The sequence below is a fragment of the Gavia stellata genome, chromosome 1 (genome assembly GCF_030936135.1).
Source record: "Gavia stellata isolate bGavSte3 chromosome 1, bGavSte3.hap2, whole genome shotgun sequence".
Lineage (NCBI taxonomy): Eukaryota > Metazoa > Chordata > Aves > Gaviiformes > Gaviidae > Gavia > Gavia stellata.
Window position 1 is genome coordinate 91,547,441 of NC_082594.1, and position 23,521 is coordinate 91,570,961.

At 36.1% G+C, this 23,521-nt stretch overlaps 1 protein-coding gene across 2 annotated transcripts in view; it reads right to left on the bottom strand.

Annotated features, from left to right (window-relative positions):
* DMD (dystrophin) overlaps positions 1 to 23,521 on the bottom strand; it is a 907,831-nt gene that overhangs the window by 150,569 nt on the left and 733,741 nt on the right. For both annotated transcript variants that reach the window (XM_059827200.1, XM_059827195.1), the window contains one exon: positions 15,356 to 15,502. In XM_059827200.1, coding sequence (XP_059683183.1) covers positions 15,356 to 15,502 — 147 coding nt within the window. The remainder of the gene's footprint in view (positions 1 to 15,355; positions 15,503 to 23,521) is intronic.

Consider the following 23,521-nt stretch of genomic DNA (forward strand, 5'->3'; position numbering starts at 1 on the left):
TAAGTACCCACACACTACTTTTGTATTTGTAGTGGCAAAGCTGAGCAGAAAATATGGTTACATTTCCTGGGACAGAAAATTAAAATATTGAGAAAAAATAAAACAGAAAGCAACATTATTTTAAAAAAGGTGTTTGTAGTTTCATTTAGATAATTTCAAAAGTCTTTACACTTAAAAATTTATAAAAATTAAAAAAAATGGTTAGTTTTTCTCTCCCAATAACACTTTCAGTTTTTACAAAACAGTTGATTACAAAATTCTTGAAAAAGTAGTGTTGGTCATGATGGCAAACTTGCTTTTTCCTAAAACAAGGAACAGGACAGAAGTAAAAGTTCTGTGTAAACGTATAGATATCCTGATGGAAAGGGTGAGGTTGTGGGACATGTGTGAACTGAAAAGCAAACCTGAGCCTTTCTAAATGCCAGCCTGTATTTTTATAAGTATATACTTTAAAGAACATTTGGAATGGTAGTAGCAATGCAAATCACAAGAAGGAGGATTGGAACAATCAAGTGCAACTTCTCATAGTTTCTTTGTCAGTATGGAATAAATTAAGATAAATAGGTACCTCAAAGAAGGCAAGCAAATGGGGTTGTTTGCTCTGTCTCAAATTTATAACCTGACAGCTATGACACTGGAAGGACTTGAAGTCCTTGTACATTTTGTTCTATTTTGTTATACAGATCCCAGCATTCTGTAGATAAAGTATACTGCAGACAAAAAGATGAAGAAACTCTAATGAATGATGTTCAGATGAAAAGAATCAATGAAAAATATCCAGCTGTGCTAAAAAGGCTTCAAATTACCGTTTATGCGACTGATTCATGCAATAGGTGTTGGGAAGGAAAAGAAAATTATTATGAACAGTCTCTTTGGCAAAGTATCAATGGAATTCAGTTCTGAATTGTAAGGGAAATGTAGGGTGGTGGAAATAACTTCAATTAGAGGAAAGCATATACTACTGGAAATCCTGAGTGTTATCACCGGAAGATTGTGATCGTTGGTATAGGTTCAGAAATGGAAGGTAAGTTGGAATGAATTGTGATTTATATGTAATGTTTAGTATAACATATATATTATATATTTCTCCTTCAGGTAGATGCAGCCTAACTGTGGAAAGAAATGGTTAACCTTTTCTCATGTTGTAGGGTCATGAGAGAAGGTGGACACAATATGGGGTTTCATTTAAATAGCTGCAACACCCTGCTCTAATGATGCGTAGCGCTCCAGCCTCTCTTTGTCTCTCCACATCTCTCAGAGCAGAGTGGGGAACCAGAGAGAAGCTACATGCTGTGCTGAAAATGTGCAGGCTCCTATGAAAGACTACACAAGGATTAAAGCATCTCGGGCCCCTGCTCTCCTTACTGGACCTGCTCCCCTACTTCTTATACCTCTGACAGCACAGAATCTTGCAGACCCAGAACTCAGACAGTTTTCCCTGTGCATCACAACTAATCCCAACACACTGGTGCCCTGAAAAGTCTTGCAAGCAGTAGTTTTGTAGTAGTACAAGCCAGTGTTGATATGACATTGAAAAAGGGACAAAAGCTGACGTGGGATAAAAACAAATCAACCCCAACACATATGAGAAGAGAAAAATACTTCTTCAATCATCATTTATATGTTGAGTTTTCAGATGTCCAATCCTGTTACAAAATCCATAAACCAGAATAATTATTTAGGAGAAAAAAACCCCTTTCTGCTATTTGAAAAAAGCTGGTAGAAATCTAGCAAAGGCTTAAATACATTTTTTTAATTACTATTATTATTATTATGATCAATTATTTAAGATCCTCAAACAGGAGGAGTTATAAATTGTAAGGACTATCCCAATAAGTTTTCAATTAAAAACCTAAATTAATATAGAGACATTTAATTAAAGTTGCACTAGTTTTTACAAATGTAGTTAATTAAGCTGCTATCTAAAATTAAATCTCACCCAAAACTCTTTTACATTTCTGCAGCTCATCTGATAGACAGAATTAAAATTCTAGAAGTTCACCTGTCATCTGAATATTGGGAAACTGTCATCCCTCCCCAAAAAGAAAACCTGCTGAAGTAGTTTGAGAAGCTGCTGCTTTAATGGATTTATACAGTCCTTGGAGTGGGAGGAAAGCACATACAAAAACCTGAGAAACAAATCTAGGTTTTCAAATCTGCACAGACTTATTCACTTAGTATAACAGACAAAGAACCTTTGAAGATTTTCCACAAGTGAAGGATAACGGATTGACATGACCAGGAAACATGGAGATAAATCCTCCTGACTTTATATGTGCCTTCCATTGAAGTAAACGGGACCAGCATAGGTAAGGCAGGCAGCACTTGCACTTACATTCAGGAGGTATGCAGAAGATAAAAATCAACCAAATTTTTCCTAATACTGCATGCACAAAGTCCTCTTCTGGGAAAAACATGGATGGGAATCCCATGTCTAGTGTCATGAAATTGAGGGTTCAGAACTGAAACCTGATCTACTTAATGATCTGAACCCAAAACCTTAATCTGAAAAGCTTAATTTAAGCAAGAAGATGATTCAAGATCTGCATATTATATTGATTTCCAACTTGTGGCTCAGGCACCCCTCTAGACAAATAAGCAAATCACGTGCAGTTCTCTTTAAAATACACATTCACATAGGTTTACATGTGCATAGACTTCCACAGGATTTAAACTTAGCATCTGAATTGCAAGGTACAATTGCCCTGTCATTTTATGTAGAGTAAGAAAAAGGAAAAGAAAAAGCAACAAACCTCCAGAGTATGATATTAATATAATAAAATTTAAAAGGCCTATGTGCTCCCTTTGGAGGACCCATCTCTCCTTGGAAGGAGAAAATTCTTAACTTTTTTTTGTGTACAGGAAATGAATTAATTTCCCTTCTTGCATAGTAAAATCTGGAGAATGCAGGCAAATAACAAAGGTAGTAAAAATCCATAGGAGCTTGAAGATTGATCAACCCATGACAATCTGTCTTTCTGCAGCCGCTTGAATCACCCTCTCTTACCTTGAGCTTGCAGCACAACAGGACCCTGGCAAATTGCTATAATCTCCTTTAACCCTAATCACCATTTTAATCAAAAAAGGTGGGGCAGCCTGGAATTCGTACAGCAAGGTTAACACTGCAACTGTCATTCTATTTGCTAAATACACAGAGTATGCAACTGAAAGGTTGAAATGGTTCAAACTTTTATTATCTTCAGAAGATTACATTCCAGTATTAATATTTGACAAGTAAAAGAAAAGAAAATTATGAGACTGTCTGCTTTGAAGAGCTTTAGAAGTCTGCTTAGAGCATGGCTGTATCTTTCACTAGCTCTGATCTTAAGAGATTCCTTGGGAAAAGCAAAGATTGCGATTCATAAAACTGCCATGACTAAAAACCTCACCTTATATTGCACTTTTCCTCTCTCCATCCCTTTCTTTTTATCTCATGTGAGATTACAAATTGTCTAGCTGTGTTCTCTGTTTGTTTGTTTAATGATTTTCTTCCTAGCCTTTTTTTAAAAAGTAGTGGTGTGATTGTAGATGGTATGACAGACAAGGAGAAGCTTATACAAAGAGGAAGAACAGAAGCTTCAAGGAGAAAAAGAGCAATGAGAGAAACTAAAAAGCTCACCAAGGAGATTGGAGGAAGGGGAAAATTAAAGGAAAAAGCAGCAGACAACTGTGATTTTCAGCTAGAAGGGATTCAGCAGCTGTCATTAAAAACCTGCAGCTCTGCTTGAGACATATTGATCAGACTATTTCAGTGTTTTCCGTACATCTTATAGAGCCCTCTGTTTACTTCAAATTATAGCAATGTGATAGTCTACTCAGGAAATAATACTTATCTCAACTAACAAATAAATATTTTTGTTTTTAAAGAAGGAAGACTGTCCTGTATTTCTCCCATTTTCTTTTCCAGAAAGGGACGCTGAACTTTCAATGTTCTGCTCACCTGCTCACTAACACATGAGTATCAAAATACTCTTCATGCTAAAGATGAGTTTTTTCTTTTTCTTCTCCCCCCCCCTTTTTTTTTTAAGATGACCATTTATACATAAAACTCCTTAATATTGTAGACCTTTCCTAGAACGAATATCCCAATAGAGCTTGGAAAGATAATGGAGAAGACAGTGTCTGTATATTTACAAAGTACTGGAGAGTTTTAACCAAACCTGCTAAAATGGTTAAGTGAAGAACATCATTGGATTGTGGACAACTGCAAAAAGTCTTGTTTCTAGGATTTCTAAACCATTTTGCACACAATATCCTTGTACTGATACACAAAAGATATTTTCTAAAATGCAAACACTTCTTTTCATAAATAATATTACTAAGACCATCCTTATCTTCCACCTGAGGGTGTCTCAGGCTTAATTTTTAAGTTATCTCACAGTCCCTAATCACACAGGTCCTTTTAAATACATCGTACTCATAAATGTTAGACGACAAAAACACATGAGGCAGGATGATTCATGTCTCCTACATACCTCTGTTCTTGTAACACCCTTTTTAGTGTTGTAATTTCTTCTTACATATTAAAATCTGTCGTATCAGTCTAAACTATAGAATTACATTAGATTTTGGGCAAAAGGGAGAAGGGCAAAAAAGAGGAGAAAAGAGCACATTCATGCTGTCATTTGCTTTCCAACACAAAGCAAAACCTTTCCAAAGGTTTCTCATTCCACAGTGAGAAAAGAAAAAATGTCCCTTATATCTTGTCTTCCTCTCTAGGTGCGTGAATGACATTTTTGTTCTGATGTGACTATTGTAAGAATCAAAATTCCTCAGCCTTAGGTTTTTTTTATTTTTTATAATGTACTAAGCTCAACAAACCTCCATAGAAAATAGAATACTCTTAATTATGAATAAATTAACTAAATTAGTAACATGAGATGGATATGCAATTAAGGGACTGTTAATTGAAACTGGAAACACAGCTGGATACAGCTTAGAGATGAATCACACCAGTAATGACGCAGATGTTTATAAAATGTGATTATGTTTAGCAGGAGCATACTATTGAAACTCCCCAGCCTATTCTTGTATTGTGTCACTGAAATGGTTTTTCAACCCATGAACACCAGGAATCAGAATCTCAGGGATGGCAAATTAGGCTCCCTGGATATGTGAATTAGTGTTGTCTGAATGTCAGCAATTTAATTCTCCAGCTTTCAAAGAATGTAGACATGGAGCCAAAAACAAACATCTGTTAGTTATACGCTCATTCACAAAAAAAAAAGAAAGAAAGAAAAAGCTCTGGCAAGCTAGAGCCTGTCTGAATATGAGAAAGACAGTGAAATACAGTATCTCTAAGCAGTAACACTGCTGTGTGAATATACTGATCATGTAAATAATATAGCCCGGGAGCTCATGAAATCTACTTTGTGTACAACTGTGAATACATTTTTTCGTGACTATTTCTCCAAAGAGCTAGAAGGATCAGGAACAAATGATATTTCCTATCTAAAAGTTTAAGAATTGATAAGCTTTCTAAAAACAGCAAATCGGGGTTTTTATTCTTTCAGCTTTCACATCTTTCCTAGGATGTTCTTTGATAAACTATACAATAAAGGGTTTTTCTTCTGGCACGAAAAGGCACGAATGTTGCTCTTGGGTCATACAAGGATATCTGAGCTATGCAAGCTCAGCAGGGATAACAGTCAGTAGAGTTGTGAGGGATGGCAGAGCACACAAAGCCAATGGCCCATGATGGTTTAAGTTGTAACATACCAATCTAAAGTCTGCCTTGTACCTCTTATTTTACAGAGCAGTGTTACCACTGAATACCATATAATAGCACGTAAATTTTATGTTAAAGAGTCTGTGATTTGTTTTCTGGAGTAGGTTCACAGACTAACAGAAGTAAATTTTACAATATCCATGTTTTCCTTAAATATAACCATGCTTTCAATAAACATGCTGAATAATATAAGATCATAGTTTGTGTCCAAAGCCCTTTCCACATACTGTAGGGCAGCTCACATCACAAATATACAAATAGTTGTGATTCAGGGGCCTCGGCCTGTATAACAATAAATACTTATAAACACAAATATACTCGAAATAGAGTTTGTTTTTCTGGCCCCCTTTTCTAAGGAATGGGACAGACCCTTAGACCATGTAAACAATCAGAACTACAGTAGAATTAAAAGGCTACTATGATTTACACCTAATCAACACAATTTCGTTCTAATTTAACTAAGTTTCATAATGACCCTTTCTGATCCATAAATGGATAGTTATCTAAAAACATGTAAAATCATGCACAAGGTGGTTAAAATAATTTGGAAAATTATGTAGAGTGTCATTGGCAAAGCTAAAATAATCAGCACGATCTGGTACAGTTAAATATCCCAGGCTTATCCCATCAGCTGTGGGGATTACTGAGCACAGTCTAACGATGTGGGGGCACAGTGTTGAGAGAGAAAAGTGGTGATCATAAAATTGGATTTGTCTCTGTCTTTCAGAAACTTTATTTGCTGGGAGCTGACCTCCTATTCACTGGTGAAGAAAAAGGATTAGATCTTGACTTTTTAAAAGAGGAAGCCTGCATGATTTCTGCAACAGACCATACTGGTCTGACAGTATTTCACATGTCATTCACAGCTGAGTAAAGTTATGAAGGCTTTATGAGAAAAATGTAAACCCTTTTTCTTTAAAGGTAAACCTAGCCAGATTCAGGGATATATTGCAGCTAGCTATGACAACTGATGTGCAAACCAAATTCAGTTTATCTTAGCTCTTTGGCTGGCAAAAGTACAGACAAAGTCAATTCAGGATTTGAAATGTGATGTTTTGAGATAAGGGACGGGAATGCTGGGATACACAAGAAACAGAAAGCTATCTTATGGAAGACACATTCTTCTCTTTCTTCTGAATACCCCAAAAAATCACTGCACTGCTGAAACAGCGCTGTATTATCAGCTTTGTGTCAGATAAGTAGGACAGAATTCATTGTTTTTGCAGATGAAAATGTGTCATAAATGAGGGTATTGGGGGAAAAGTACACAAAACACTTGGTGTGACTTATATAGATGTGCACTGCCAAACGTAATCTGTAACTGCTGACAGGTAAATTGTGCAAGTCTTATTTTCTAAGGAAACAAGACTAACATATATCAACTAATACGCCCATTCTCTTCCTATCATTTATCAATCAACCAGATAAATGAGAGATCTTACCGTATATTTTGTATATACAAAGATTGTACAACAGAGTGCTAAATTCAAGTTGCATGTGTAACATATTTTCTTGCATTTGATAATTTTTAAGTGCTTTTCTTTGTACTTATAAACAATGTAACTCATTTTTCTATAATCCATATACCTATACACATATATGAGAAACAAAAAAATACATCAAAGGAAATCTATGTATGCATATTGAAATGAGAATATAAAGTAGAGTAAATTGCTGTTCTTTTACATGGTTCTTCAAAACAAATCTTCATAGAGGACAAAATTCCAAAGTAAATGAAGTCAAAAAAGGATAACAAAAGTCTAGAATGAATGTATCTTCTATAACAAAAAATTACTAAAGCATTTACAGTTTCAGCAAACTGAAATTCATCACACAGAACATCATAGCTTTAATGTGGTTTTATTAGTTTTCCTGCTGGCATGTCTGTTGATAGCTATGCCTTTTTATACTTACCTACACACTTTCTTTCACTGACTGCCCTAAACATGCCACAAAAACCAATGAAGATGTCCCCCCTAATTTAGAAATTTTTGACACACACTTCATTAGAAGAATTGAATCCCAATCCAGACAGTTGGCCTTCCTCCACTATCTTAGAAAAATAAATAAATAGGATCTCTAAAGAATGAATGACTGTAAAATGAATCTATATGCATATTTTTGCAGACAAACATTGAGCAAAACTGAGACTCAAGCTAACAGAAATGAAGAAAAATACATGGGTATATGACTTCTGAAGCCAACTGGCGTAGCCAATTAAATAAATAATAAACCATTGAAGAGCCATGATAACTGTGGTTTTGGCAGAAGTTCCAGTTCTCATGGAATATAAAAACCAACATTTTAACTAAAGTGTCTGATGGGAAAACTCAACTTCCAAAAAGGATCAAAATCTCCCTCTGCTGGGAAGATGAAATCTGCAACTACTAAAATAGTTTCAAATGTCAAGGTTGAAAAGAACTATGATTTTAGTAATGTCTTAATTAGTGTAATTATAGATGAGGTAGAATTTTGGGTCCATATATTTAGAAAAGTTATCTCCTTTTTTTCTCAGCTGCTTACAGATGACATAAGTCAAAATACACTTTAAAAAAGAGGAAAAGCAAATGAGTAGAAACAAAGTAATTATTAAAAGTAATGAAATGACACAATGGCAAGAGAAACTGCTAAGGTAATAGAAATGCTCAAATATAAAAATCTATCTGCCTTTTATATGGCACATTCTTATATACATGACATTCTTTGTCTCCTGCAGAGGAAGAAACATCTTTCTTGCTACTGTTGCATCATCTGCTAATCTATCCACTTTTAACATACCCCCAAATTTACACTCACTGTTTAATTTGGAATAAATAATTTTTATTGTAATGGAAGACATACAAAAAGTTAAGGCAGATTTTCTGTTTAATTATACGACTGTATCTTTCCTGTATGTGATTCCTATGCAGTAACAATTGGACAACTGAACTGTAAAGAACCAGAAGAGGTTTTCCTTTTTCTTTAGGAAAAATGATATAAGAGACTATCCTTAATCACATTCAAATCTTAATTATATGGTTTAGACCTGAAGTATACTTCCTGAGGCCATTAACATGCTACGCATGTAGAAATAAAAAAAGGACCCGAGGATCTGGTAAACTTTTTTCAATTTAACTGGGAGAGACCTGAAAAAACAATTTCTTTTACATGTGTATTTTTGTTGTTATTTCACTTCTTTTCTGAGGATTTTTTTCTTGGAGAAGGCATGGAGGAGAGAAGGTGAAGTAAAATAAAGAAAACCCAAACCACACCTAAAAGCTACTATGATAGGTCAATGCCGATTTCCGCTTAGATTTTGATGCAACTTATTTGCCCTGGTGCCCATTCCCTATCAAAAGCAGGGTGTGAGCTGAGAACCGCTGCCCAGAATGACCATGACTCAGCTTTGGAAAGATTCACTGTATCTGAACAAATATTTGAAAACGCCTATCATTAATATTCCATGGGACATTTACATATGGAGGCCAACAAGAGTCTGATGCACAGTCAAAATTTCACACTGATTTCAGGAAAGAAGGGATTTCCCTTTTGGCTTTTATATTCTCAATGTCAGTTCCTCTGCAAACATAGATGGTAAGATTCATTCATATTTCTCACCACAGATTGAAAGAACCAGCTAATATTTGTGAAGCACCCGGAAGATGCTGGTTTTTTGAAATAATGCATTGCAGTGGTACTTGTTACAATAGTGTGCATTACACAGCTCAGTAAAGGGCCAGTCCTCAGCAGAATACAAATAAACTATCATATAACTTTAGATAAGTGCCTGCAGTGGTATTAAAAGCCTGCTGTTTCTTCAGCAGCTCCTGCAAGCAGAGTGCGCTGTTTGAGGTAACAGAATAATAGTTGCGGCTGGACCCTTTAACAAGAGGCAGCATATTTTTTCACCACATCAGCCTTCAGATCTCCACGTGCTGGAGAATCATTGCTACCGGCGCAAGATGAGCTGAGCAGTTAGCAACCATAGAAATGATGGCTAATGCTTCTTTACAGTCACACTTTATGTATAGACATGTATATATGTATACACAAATATATATATATGCAAGATATGGACTGTTTTAGCTCTAGCCATTTTATGTGCTTCCTCCAGCTTGTTTAGGTTTACAAACTAGACAGGCAGGGGCCACTATTGAGGACAGAGACACCCACTGACAAATGACAGCAGTTCACTACAACTTGCTAAACTAAAAGCACTGAAATATAAATACCATGACAAAATCTCTTAAAAGATACATTTTTTGGATGAAAGACAGTTCTTATATTATTCAGCTTATTAGGGGTACTATTCCAAATAAGAGTAAATACAATTTGATTTAAACCAACGAAGATGTTTCTTGATAACTGAAAGCTGTGCTCCCCATGGGATACTCGGAAATTCTTTTACATGGTCTTTTGACCAGCATTACACTAACCAGACCTCTGACCAAAGTGAAGTGGATACAATTCCTGCCAACCTGGTCTCCTTGGCTACTCAAATGTTGACTGGAAGTAAGCAAGAGTTTGTAAGACATGTTTTCCCCCAGGATGATCTCATTACGCATACTGTTTGAAGCACACAGGATCTGAACATGAGAACTCCTTGTGAAATTCATAACAAATAGCTCCCTGGAGAGATTTCATCTCCTTTTGTGTTTAAGAAAAATGGAAAAATAAACAGCATATTTTCCTCAAAACTACTCTTTTAAAGGCATGAATCTAATTCTTTTCACATTGCTTAAACTCCACAAATGATGATACAGTTTTCAGTGACACCTTCACACAGCACTTCAAAACCAGGATTGGTTGAGTCTGTAATCAGTTGAGTCCTTTCCATATATTTTTCTTCCAATAATACTCCAGTGTATATTGACCAAAACTGAACACAGAAAAGGTAAATTAACAGCAAACATGCATTATTGCAGAAATACAAATGAAGTTCTGGGAAGATTCTACAGCAATATTTGATACTATTCACTAATAGTGCTAATCTCACTGTATAACCACTGCAAATGCAATACTGCAAATGACTGAATATGGTCGGCCTTATTCTTATGTTTGTAACATGAATATAATAATAAATCTCTGTAAGATTTGGCTTTAAATGATACATTTCCTCCTCCGATCGTATGAAAGTCCTAGTGTTAATAAAGCAACAAACAAGACATCATTTCATCCTCTACACAACGCTCTGCAACTTTCTCACTAGAATTCACTATTATTTTGGCTCTGATAAACCTTATGGCCTTCCGTACTTTTCCCACACATAACTAAGAATGAGTATACTTCTAGCAAGTGATAGCACAGAAGCCTCTGTTTTATGATTTTCCTGCAGTGATATTTTCTAGGAAATGGGATACATGGGTAAGAAATATTTTCCCCATTAGGAATATGACGGAGGGTGTGTGTGTGTGAAGAGATGGGGGGGGAGAGAGAGAGAGAGATCTAGCCTTTGAGGGGAAAAAAAATGACAAGTAAACTAAGAAGCATTATAGCTGGAGAAAAAAAGGGAAGAACAAAAAAAATAATCCTAGAAATAAGGGAAGCAAGATGGGGAAAGGCAGAGATGAGTAGGAATACAGAAAGAAATACCTTTTGAAAAAAGGAATGAATAGAAGCCAAAGAGAAAATATGGGTAGCATAAAAGAAGGACACGTGAAAATACATAGAAGGCTGAAATCAATAGGCAAAATGATGGACGAACTAAAGTATTAGGGAAACATTTTATGTGACATTAGTACAAGAAAGGCAATTAGTCAAAAGAAAAAGAAAAGAGAAGAATGAAAAAATATCCTAGCAGTCAAACTGAAAACCAGAAATAAACAATAGGAACCTATCTTGGAAGTAGAATGGTTTTGCATGAAATAAAAATTATTTGCATTTTTGCTTTTTCTATTGTGTGGCCAAAATTTCAGTTTTCTGTAAATAGTATCATAAATAACTGGAGTGCTGATCATACATATGCAAGTCTAACCCTAAGACAGAACAATACGTAATACTCTAAAAATACTCAGGTATGAGTGTCAATGTCCAGCAGACTTCATATGTAGAACAGTTGGACTAGGTGATCATTGTAGGTCCCTTTCAACTGAACTGTGCTATCCTAATTCTATGCTATGCTATTCTATTCTACCAAAAATGAGCTCTGCCTTTCAATATGTCTCAAACTCTGCTCCCTTTTAAGTAGATAAATTATATTATAGAAACAGATGTGCTCTTCTTTTTCCCAGGTGTCACATCTTGGCCTTTTGTACATGATAATCCTTCAAAGTTACTTATGTCTTTTCCCCTCAGGATGTGTTTAAAAATCTACTGAAGTGTTTTCACCTTGCTCTCTGCATCATCCAGATGACATTTAGGTAAATATGAAAAAACACAGTAAACTGTAATATTCCAATTAACTATCTGTTCCATGACCTCTAACATTCCACTCTGACATATTGTCTCCAAGTATTCATCTTCATAGAAGATGAAACATTTTGTTTTCCAAATACCCTGGATTTGATAAATTGAGACAATGATTTACAATGAAAAGTGAATTGTTCACAACACTTCCCATACTCTGTGGAAAAAGAAAGAGCATATTATATTTGAAATGAGGTGAACACGTGATTTGCCCTATATATTTTTAAATTTTAAATTTTATTTATGTAAATGTCAAGTTGCCCCTCTGTCTAATGCTTTTATGAATCATAACAACAAAACATTTATCTTTCTCTCAGATTTGTTTGACTGTTTCACATCACAGAAGCTCTCACTCTGAAAAATCTTCCTGCTTTCCCTTTCCTTTCCTTTTTCTTTCCTTTTCACTTTTCCTTTTTGCTGAAGTAATTATAGCACCATTTAGATTGGAAAAGACCCTTAAGATCAACCACTCCAACTGTAAACCTAACACTGCCAAGTCCACCACTAAACTATGTCCCTAAGTGCCACATCTACAGTCTTTTAAATGCCTCCAGGGGTGGTGACTCAACCACCTCCCTGGGCAGCCTGTTCCAATGCTTGATAAACCTTTCAGTGAAGAAATTTTTCCTAATACCCAATCTAAACCTCCCCTGGAGCAACTTGAGGCTGTTTCCTCTTGTCCATCACTTGTTACCTGGGAAAACAGACCAACACCCGCCTCTCTACAACCTCCATTCAGGTAGCTGTGGAGAGTGATAAGGTCTCCCCTCAGCCTCCTCCTCTCCAGGCTGAACAACCCCAGTTCCCTCAGTCTCTCCTCATAAGACTTGTGCTCCAGACCCCTCACCAGCTTCGTTGCCCTTCTCTGGACATGCTCCAGCATCTCAATGCCTTTCTCGCAGTGAAGGGCCCAAAACTGAACACAGTATTCGAGGTGCAGCCTCACCAGCGCCGAGTACAGGGGCACGATCACCTCCCTACACCTGCTGGCCACTCTATTTCTGATACAGGCCAGGATGCCGTTGGCCTTCTTGGCCTCCTGGGCACACTGCTGGCTCATATTCAGCCGGCTGTCGACCAACGCCCCCAGGTCCTTTTCCTCTGGGCAGCTTTCCAGCCACTCGTCCCCAAGCCTGTAGCGTTGCATGGGGTTGTTGTGACTCAAGTGCAGGACCCGGCACTTGGCCTTGTTGAACCTCATACAACTGGCCTGGGCCCATCGATCCAGCCTGTCCAGATCCCTCTGCAGAGCCTTCCTACCCTCAAGCAGGTCAACACTCCTGGCCCATCTTGGTGTCATCTGCAAACTTACTGGGGGTGCACTTGATCCCCTTGCCCAGATCATTGATAAAGATATTGAACTGAACTGGCCCCAACACTGAGCCCTGGGGAACACCACTTGTGACCGGCCGCCAGCTGGATTTCACTCCATTCACCACAAGTCCTTGGGCCTGGCCATCCAGCCAGATTTTTACTCAGCAAAGAGTACACCCGTGCAAGCCATGAGCAGCCAGTTTCTCTAGGAGAATGCTGCAGGAAGTGGTGTCAAAGGCTTTACTAAAGTCTAGGTAAACAACATCCACAGCCTTTCCCTTGTCCACTAAGCAGGTCATCTTAGTCGTCTGGTTAGTCAAGCTGAAGTATTTCAGCAAACCACTGGAACTTAGTTAACTATTTTGTTAGTGAAATAAGGTATTTTTCAATGAATCATAGCAAATTTGTTAACTCAATCAGCCTTTTTTTTTAAAAAAAAAGAAACAGATGTGATTTCTCTCATATGTGGGATAAACATTTTGGGTATACTCATTTTCTCTTCCATATTTCTGTTGATCTGCTTTAATAATATTACCTGAATTCTATCCTGAGGATCTGGGAAAAAGTGGATACTAACGAACAAAAGTTTAGGACTAATGATCTTTTACATAAGCCAGCACTTAATACAAACTGCTGAGTTAGGAAAATGAAAAAATATATTCCTGTTAATATTTGCATCAACTGTAATAAACTAGAGATGTCACAGAGCTCTGAGATTTCTTTTGGAGAAGCAATAAAGAAGCAATAACCTCTTACTGACTATTAGAGTTGACAGCATCATGATCTTTTACCTGCATGTAGGTTAAGAGGAAATTGGTTTATTTTTGCCCATTGCTAATGTTTGGTTTTTACAATGAAGACAAAACTCTTTATTAACCTCCATACTTCTACGTTTTTGCAATATATTAAGGTAGCCACAATGTCACAATTACAAAATATAAAGCAGTGATGGAACAAAAAATAAAATAGTGAGTAATATCCAGTACTTAACAAAGTTAATTTAATTGCATTTATCTTCATTTAATCAGAACACCACTCCCCTGCTGTGGGACCTACATCACCATACCAGTGCATGCCTGCTTACATATGAACTCTCATGCACACTGTTCTTAAAATTCTAAGCTAAGATACAGTGCATTGGAATAAGTATATATATTTGAAGTCTTTATCACAAGGTAACACAAAATAATCTAAAATTTAAGGAATATATATGTAAAAAAAAATCCAAAGAATTTGTAAATTTTTCAATATTTATAACTTATAGTTGATGTTCACCTTAATTTCATAATATATCTTAATATTTTTTCTGCCTTAGAGTTCAATTTATAAAATCTGAACAGCTTTACTTGCAGTATCAAATCCTGCTAATTACCTGAATACATGTAATGCCTTGTAACTTTGTAATTGATTCTACAGGTTCCACTGCACAGAATCATTAATCTGCCTGTGAGGAATTTATTTAACTCTGCTGCTCCTGAAAATTATTTAAACAATAGTGAAAGGAATGAAGCAACAGAAGTAAACTGCCTTATGTGAATCTTCCATATGCACTATAAAAATATCTGTAAAACATGGATAAGCCAGTTAAAAGAAATTATCACGTGATATATTTAGCAACAAGGACTGCTAAATATTAATATTAAGAGGTAAATAAACTATGAAGTGTTTTAGCTGTATGAGAACTTTAACCATATGAAAAACTGGGTTATCTGATTTCTATTAATTAAGATAAAGTATTCAGAAGCATATAAAAATAAAATGTCAGCTTTAACCCCTATTTTCTCATAGAGAAACCATTACTGAAAGCCTGCTTCCTCCTTCATTCCTTAGTACACCTTTGGTGCTATTCCACAGGGAAAAAACAAGCACACAGAAATAAAAAATGTTTACTTAAATGCCACATAAAGAAAAAAGTCATGGGAAATGTACCTGTAGCACCTTCCACCTTGTGTTCAGGTCTTCCACACAGCTGAGATTGTACTGGGAGAGTTGAATATCCGAGGGAGCGAACCGGTGAGCGAGCTCATTGACTTGATGCACTTTTTCTTTAAGGGGTACAATTTCTGCTCGATAAACCTGTGTGAATTAAACATAAATAAAGATAAGATAAGCACTAACTTCAAAAACTGTTGGCTTTGCTACCAGCTGATTTAGTAATGTAAAGGTATTCCACGTTAAGCTGAAAGGAAGGAGTGTACTGGTCATGACACAGTTAACAGTCTTTTTATATAACTTCATATGGACTTTACATCTCAAGGGTAAGGCCCAGCATTTCAGAATATGATATAAAGTTGGAACCTTCATCGCAATTTTTGGCCAGTTAAGCCAAATCTGTAACCAGGACATGCACTCAGGGTGGACAGGAGTGATAAGTGCTGTTTAACACACGAAAACAGAGGAAGACTGCTGTTCCCAAATGCAACGAATGAAAAAAGAGAAGCAATGATAAAACTATTACAGACGTCACTTAGGCCATGATCTTACACTGGGTATTTTGTGCGTTACAAATAAAAGGTTAGTAATGGGAAGTACAAAAAAAAAAAAAAAAAAAAAAGTATCTTTTTGCTACGAATCCCAAACTGGGTTACATGACTCGTATTTCAGAAAAAATAAAATAATATATCTTGTAATATAATATTTAAAAATATTCATAAAGGCAGTCTAGATAATAATTTCAGTATTGTATGTGAAAACCAGAAGCTGCTACTTACAAGTTTCTTGATTTTAAAAGCAACAAACTGATGATGATGGTTCCATGATGCATCTGAGTAAATTCAGATAAATTCAGGGCACCATGACTCTGTCAAAGAGAGGAATCTCTATGCAGACCTTCCACTGTTCCATATCTACCTTTTCTAAGGCGATATTTATGAATATATAACGTGATAAAATATGTCAAAATGTAACAATGAGCCATTTCTAAGGGACAAATTCTGTCATTTTCAGGAGCACTTTTTATTGCCGTATGATATCTGCACACAAAGGCAGGATAATTTACTTGCTATATTAGTTTTGCTTTCTAGCTCCTTTCTCTCAGCATTTTTAGTACATGTGGTCTGCATCTCATTTTAGATCATCAAATAACCTGAAATTATTTCCTAGCAATCATTTCGTCAACATGTGATACAAAAAAGGTCAAAAAAGCCCATCCAGTATCCCAGTGAACCTTAAGAGTAAATAGCATGAAGACATTCATAGATGTTAGAATGCCATGAACTGCACTAAAGGTAAACAGCACCGAAAAATTGTTCCTCAAATGTCTTTCAAAACCAGACGACTTCCACTAATTATGTTAAATTACCCTACAACATAAAGAGTTAGACTGACTTAAGTGGCACTCATGTACAGTGAATGGCTCTAATGATAAATCTGTAAAATACACAATCAGAAGCAATGCGCATTTTATAAAGGAAAGCGCGGAGAACGATGCCAGTGTCACGATGCGAGAGAAGAGGCATACATCAAGTTCATGACATAACAGTTGACTTCTCCATTTCACCAGTTTTATACTACTGGAACACAACTGACATTACTGGAGAGAATACTGATTTACAGTGTAGTGTAGAGTAAGGTCAGTGATACAAAGAAAAGGAAAAAATCTCATGTTTTGTTTTATCCCACAGAGTTATACGTGTACTTATCCTCATCGTTTTAGTTAGTAATTGAGTTCAGAGAACAAACAACATGCTGTAAAAATAGACATTTACTCTTGTAAGGTAAAGGCCTCAAAGGCTGAAGAGATATATACACCACTGTGTGAACACTTCACTTGTGAATAGTTGTATTACTGCTTTTTTCCATGATCCGTTAGTTTCAGTGGCCCAATGTCCTTGGCTGTGACTCTGTGGCTTATACTTGGGAGCTCAGTTCCTCCTGTGTTTCTTGGTTACCAAGATGAGAGAACACCTCTCAGCTAGTGTTACCAATGCCCATGTATATAAATATAAATACACATATGTATGTATTTTTATACATATTATATAATATATAATAAAAATAATATATAATAAAAAGTAAAAATCATATATAACAAATACATCTATATAAAATAAAAAACACTGATAGACTAAACGCAGATCAATGTATGCAAAGATCAGTTCCCACACTATAATGCACTTTAATGCAGTTACTGCAGTAAACCAAGTTAATTTTCTATTCATTTGCATGGCAATAGGATCAGGCTTTGAATGAAAACTTCATTGCTTAGGCAAAGCACACAGGCCTAAACTTCTAAACCACTTGTTTTTAAACATGCACTTAAGTATCTGTCTGATTTCAGACTAAGTATTTGCATCTGCAATGTTGACTTGAAAGTACTGGTCTCACTTGAAGACTGACATAAATGATTAGGAAAATCACACAATCATTATACCTAAATTAAGGTGAAATAGAAGATCCTTCACAATTAGTCAACACGTTTTTTACTGTAAGTTATTTTATAGAGCAGAAAGGCTACGGCACGGAAGCAAGTCACAAGAAAAGAAATCAAATCATAGAAATACATACAGCAGTAAAAAATAAGAGTTACCTTCTGCCCCCTCTTCAATCGATGTCTTTATTAATTGCTTTTTCTGCTGAAAGGATACTGATTTTTGCAGTGTTACGCTAATTTTCCAATATACAAAATACAACAGCTTTTTCACCATCTTTAAATTCAATATTCTGCATTCTGTTATTACTAAGCCTGAATTTTTACTAGCATTTTTATTACTTAGACAAATCAAACCATAAGAAACAGCAACAACAAAAAAAGAATGGCAGTCAATGCACAGCTCTCTAGTTAATGCCAATAAGCTTACAATTAAAAAGTGTAGACAGAAAAGAAAAAATTATCCATAGAAAGATTTGACATACAACATTATATAATTAAAGAGGTCGGTGACTATAAGGCTGTGTTAAGTAACAGTTTATCACAGACAACCAGTCCACCAGTCAACATACGTGAGTCTAGAGCTAGGTTTTTGTTTTAGAGTAAGTGAAATTCAATGTGGGTTCTTTTTTTTTTTCAACAAGTGATCGATCAAGTTTAATAAATAGTAATAATTTCTATATCTTCTACAGCACTTGTCATCTGTAGAAGCAGAAATTTAGAATTTCTACTGGACTATGATTTTTATCAGTGTGGTTGAAATGTTTTACAGAAATATTTATATTTTTAATAATCAGTTTGTATAGTATGACTGATTCATTTTTCTATTTTTTTCCTTCTGCATAAAAAATACTATACATATCACAGGTTTATGTCAGAAAAATTCAGAGAACTATGTTGTTGATAATTTAAAACCCAATATACATGGTGAGTAGCGTACCACTACCACAGGGACACATATTTGAACCAATTAAATTGCTCAGGATGTAAATGACTTCTCAGTGTGAACAGAGATAGGAGAAACAGCCCCAAATTATCTTCATTATAACTGTCCTTACACAAGAAAGAATTTCAATGGTGTGTGATACTGTAGGAGGTAGATTGGATTTTAAATGATCCATACAGTCCTGTTCGAAAACATTTTAAAATGCCTTGGAAAATTAGCAAAACTCTCGAAAACACATACCACAGACACCCTAACCAGCCAAATATTAAAAGTCTAGAACACACAGCGGCCATAATCAGATGAAAAGCTCATCTCACCCAGTCCCTTGTCTGACAGTAGCCAGTACAATTGCTTCCTTGCTCCTTGCTGTACTCTTCCAGCTCAGCAATTTGAGTCTCAGAGACTCTGAAACCAGAAGCTGTATTTCTTTGTCAGTCAGATCTTAGTGGATTCATCTTCCATGAAATTATCATCTACTTGATTTTTGAACTAACATAGGCTTTTACCATCCAAAATACCCTATGGTAAGCTCAATATTTAGGTTGAAGAGCCACCTCTTATTTGCTTTTTTTAAACCTATCACTTGAGACCGTCTTAGCTCATGAGAGACAGCGATCAACCATTCCTAATGGACTTTCTTTGAGTTGTTGCAGAGTCTACAAACCCTCCATCATATTTTTTCTTTCTTCCATGTTTAAGATACAAAGCCCAAGAAATATTCAATTAAATGTGGATATCTATAAGGTATTTACATCTGAGCAAGTTGCCATACGGTCCCTTTATATTCAATAGCTAATCAAAACCAGGAGTTGAACATAACATAAGGTTTTACTACAGGATGGAACGAATCACATTCTGAATTGCAAAAACTGAACTGAGATGATTTTCACTGACTATATTGGGAGCCTAGGCAACCAGCTCACATGCAGTCTGCTACCCAGCGGATGTGAAATTACACAAGACAAGTCCCGCTCTTACTCCATTTATTCTGTTCTTGTATAGGAGCTTTCCATACCTTTTATCTAATCTGCTGTAATCTTTTTTAGATTGGGATCCAAAACACTGCCTACAATAGACATGATATGGGTACAACAGGGACTTGCACCATGGCATCATGATATTTGCTGCTTTTTCAGCAATTCCGAGGACTTCATTTGGCTTTCTGAACAGTCCTGAGTATTGATGTGATGTTTTCAGAGGACTGTCTGTTATGATTCCAAGATCTCTTTCATGAGTGCTAAAAGAATGTTTAAAAGGGCTAAAGGAGAGCTCATTACTGTGCATGTAAAGTTGGGATAGCTTTTTCCACATGCTTTGCTTGAGATTTATCAGCGTTTGATTTCATCTGCCATCACTTTGCTGCCAGTCAGTACTGTGAGGTTTTTCTCTAGCTGTTTGCAACCTGTCCTCATCTTAAGTACTTTGAATAGATTTGTATCATCAACAAGATGTGCCACTGCATTATTAATTTTCCTTTCCAGCTCATTTATGTACATGCTGGACAGAGTAGACCTTCTGGAGCACAATCATCTCCCTTGTTGGGAAAACTGACCTCTACCTTTTGTTTTTCATCTTTTACAGGAAATAACCAGATAATTGGTTATTTATCCACATGAAGACCTTCTCTGTTATCCCAGAGGAACTTAGTTTCTTTGCTGAAAGACCTTCTTAAAATCCTTGTGGAATGCCATATGGGCTATACCCACTTACCAATATGCTCATGTTTCCTTCAAGGCACAATAGGAGATGTAAGGCATACCTATTTTTACAAAAGCTATGTTGTTGTCTCTTCTACAGGGTATTCTTCCCCAGATTCCCTGGTCTGTAGGTCCACAGGCCTGACTACATACACTATTTAAAAACTATCACCACATGTTGCCCCATTCATTCCTCACAAAAAACTAATTTTAAACAAGAAAATACTGTTAATAGCTATAGCTATTTCATACTTCCATTAGAACACTTGACCGAAAGTCATCTGGTTCTGGTGATTCGGCGCTCTTAATCATGACGATTTGTTCTATGGATTTTTGCTTCAAATGGCTTGCTTTATTTTTTCTTTAGCCACCCCACCTTTCTAGGTCTTATAGGAGTCCATTTTGACACTACGGATTTGTTTTCAGTTTCCAGATGTAGTGTATCCATGCTGTCTTCGCATACTTTGCCCTTTTGGTTCCTTTTCTGCAGTCTTCCTCATTTGTGTGTAGCTTCCTTTCTGAAAACTGAACATTGCTGTGGTGGATTTTTTGGGTTAAGTTTTGTCCCTGCAGAGACGCTGACCTTTAGTTCATAATTATCCCTATTATGATAGCAATGTTTTGAACCTGCACTACTCAGTACCTAGCCAAATCTCTTCTTTACTGGTTATCCTCTTGGTGTTTCCTAACATCACGTATTTTCTATTTAGGGACGGAACTTCAAGTCCAAAAGGGTTTTAGGCTAGTGTGTGTAATTGCAGATTGGCTTCTTACATATTTTAGAATATGCAGACTAAGCCTCCTCAAATTATTTGCAGGTCCTTGTCTGCATATTTTCCATTAAATCTGCTTGTGCTTTGGGTATCCTGTTCCAAAGCAGTAAAAGCCACCACATAGCCATCACCTCTTTCCGGAATACCAACTCTATTAATGAAAATTAGATGATTTGTTTAAATATGATTAGGGTTTTTTAAGATGTCCTTCCTTCCACATTTCACATGCTATACTGATCCCAACACCTACCATATATGTATAGAGGTAGTCCAGAACAGACAACCTCAGTGCCTTGTCCAAACAAACAGCAAATATGCAGTTGTACTGAGAGCAAGAAATCGTTGTTGCTTAGCATTCACCACACTGATAAAAGGAAAAAAACAGCGTGCACATATGAAGTCATATATTCTTATATACACCTCAGTAGTACTGAAACTGAGTTTAGCTGTATTTGTCTTAAAAATTGTGTTAAATAAACAGATACCATCTAATAATTACTTATTTGCAATTGTTACACAATCGTTCAATCCCAAAGTTAAAACAAGTAATTGAGCTTTCCAATTATGATTTAAAATACAGTCACTATTCCTATTGGCTCCTGCTTATCTGAAATATTTCTGCAGTGAAAAATAGCTTGGGAGCAGATTAATTTTTTGGGTTACTTTTGTCCTTCATGTAGCTTTAACAATGCTTAGACTTATGTTTATGAGTTTAGAAAAATCTCTGTGAGACCATGTATAAACAATTATGCTATAGCTGTAGTGTAATATTGCTTTCCAACTATATTATTCTCATCCTGAACACGTTAGTAAAGCTCAAGACTCATTAATGTTTTCCATACTTCTGGGAGGAGGGACCATGAATGTCAGCAGTACATATACAATAATACCCTTCTCTTGTTGGAAAGGGAAGTTAAAGGAGACAAAGTTCATTTTACCAATGCAGCAAATACTTTAAATGTTCAACACTAGCTTCTGGAAATGAGTCTCTATCATTTTGGTTATGGACGAAACAGGCACAGATGCCTGTCTAAGATGTTAAAGGCAATTTGGTGCAATCTCTACTTTTTTTTTCTCAGAGTTTATGGACTGGTAATTATAGCAGCACCAGGCTTTGGTTTGAACACTATATAGGTTTGCTTTGAGCAGAACATGGGAAATCAAAATTGATCCCAAAGCTAATTTCTCCCAGAGATAGTAAATGCAAGACTTCAGTAGATGGTATCCTCTTTCAACTAAAATTCATTTTTTAGAAGCCTCAACCTGAGGTATTTAAACCATTTCTTATTATCTTTTTAAAAAAGGAGGAAAAAAAAATCCAAATAAAAATAACAATAATTTAAAAATCATGACAAGCCATCTCTAGTTTTCCAGCAATGGTATTTGCTGTTTAGGCAGTCCACATCTAGACTTCATATAGGGCTAAACGTTGTAGCAGCTATATTTAGAAATGAAATGTTTTACACTTCCTAATAAACTTTTCAAGAGCATGCAGGCTTGGACATCTATGAAAACTGAAGGCTAGATCACAAATTTCTTACTGTTATTAGTGATTAAATGCATAAGATTTTCTACACATTTTTTTGTATGTCTACTTTTGAAAATCATTGCAAAGGCATGCATTAAAGAAATGTATTCCCTTTCACAAAACTCTAAACTGTCCTGAAAAATATGCTGTACAAATGAAAAAAAAAAAAAAGAAAAAAAAAAGAAAAAAGATTTGAAGTAGAAAAGACTAATGAGTAATTGGCAAATTGGTTTGTCATCAATCTCCTATTTTTGTGGGTGGGTAATATGGCTTTATTGTATTGATGATTTTGTAGATAGGTTATAACCTAAGAAGATTTAATCAGTTATTATAGCATGTCATTTCATTTGAACACGTTAGGAACTTTATTTCTAAAAGGAAATGACAAATCAAGTACCAGGTCCAGGACTCCTAAAAACAGCATTAACATTGTTATTGCAGAAACACAGAATGGCTGAAGTTGGAATGCACCTCTTGAGATCACCTAGTCCAGCCCCCCCGCTCAGTGCAGGGCCAGTGAGAAGCAGGTTGCTCAGGACCATGTTCAGTCAGTTTTTGGATATCTCCAAGGATGGAGACTCCATTGCCTCCCTGGGCAACCTGTTCCAGTGTTTGACGACCCACACGTGTGTTCTTGTATTCAGATGGAATTTCATGCTTTTTAATTTGTGCCCACTGCCTCTTGTTCTGTCAGTGAACAGTACTGAGAAGAGTCCACCTTCCACTTCTTCATTCCCTCCCATCAGGAATTTATACACATTGATAAGATCCCAAGCCGCCTT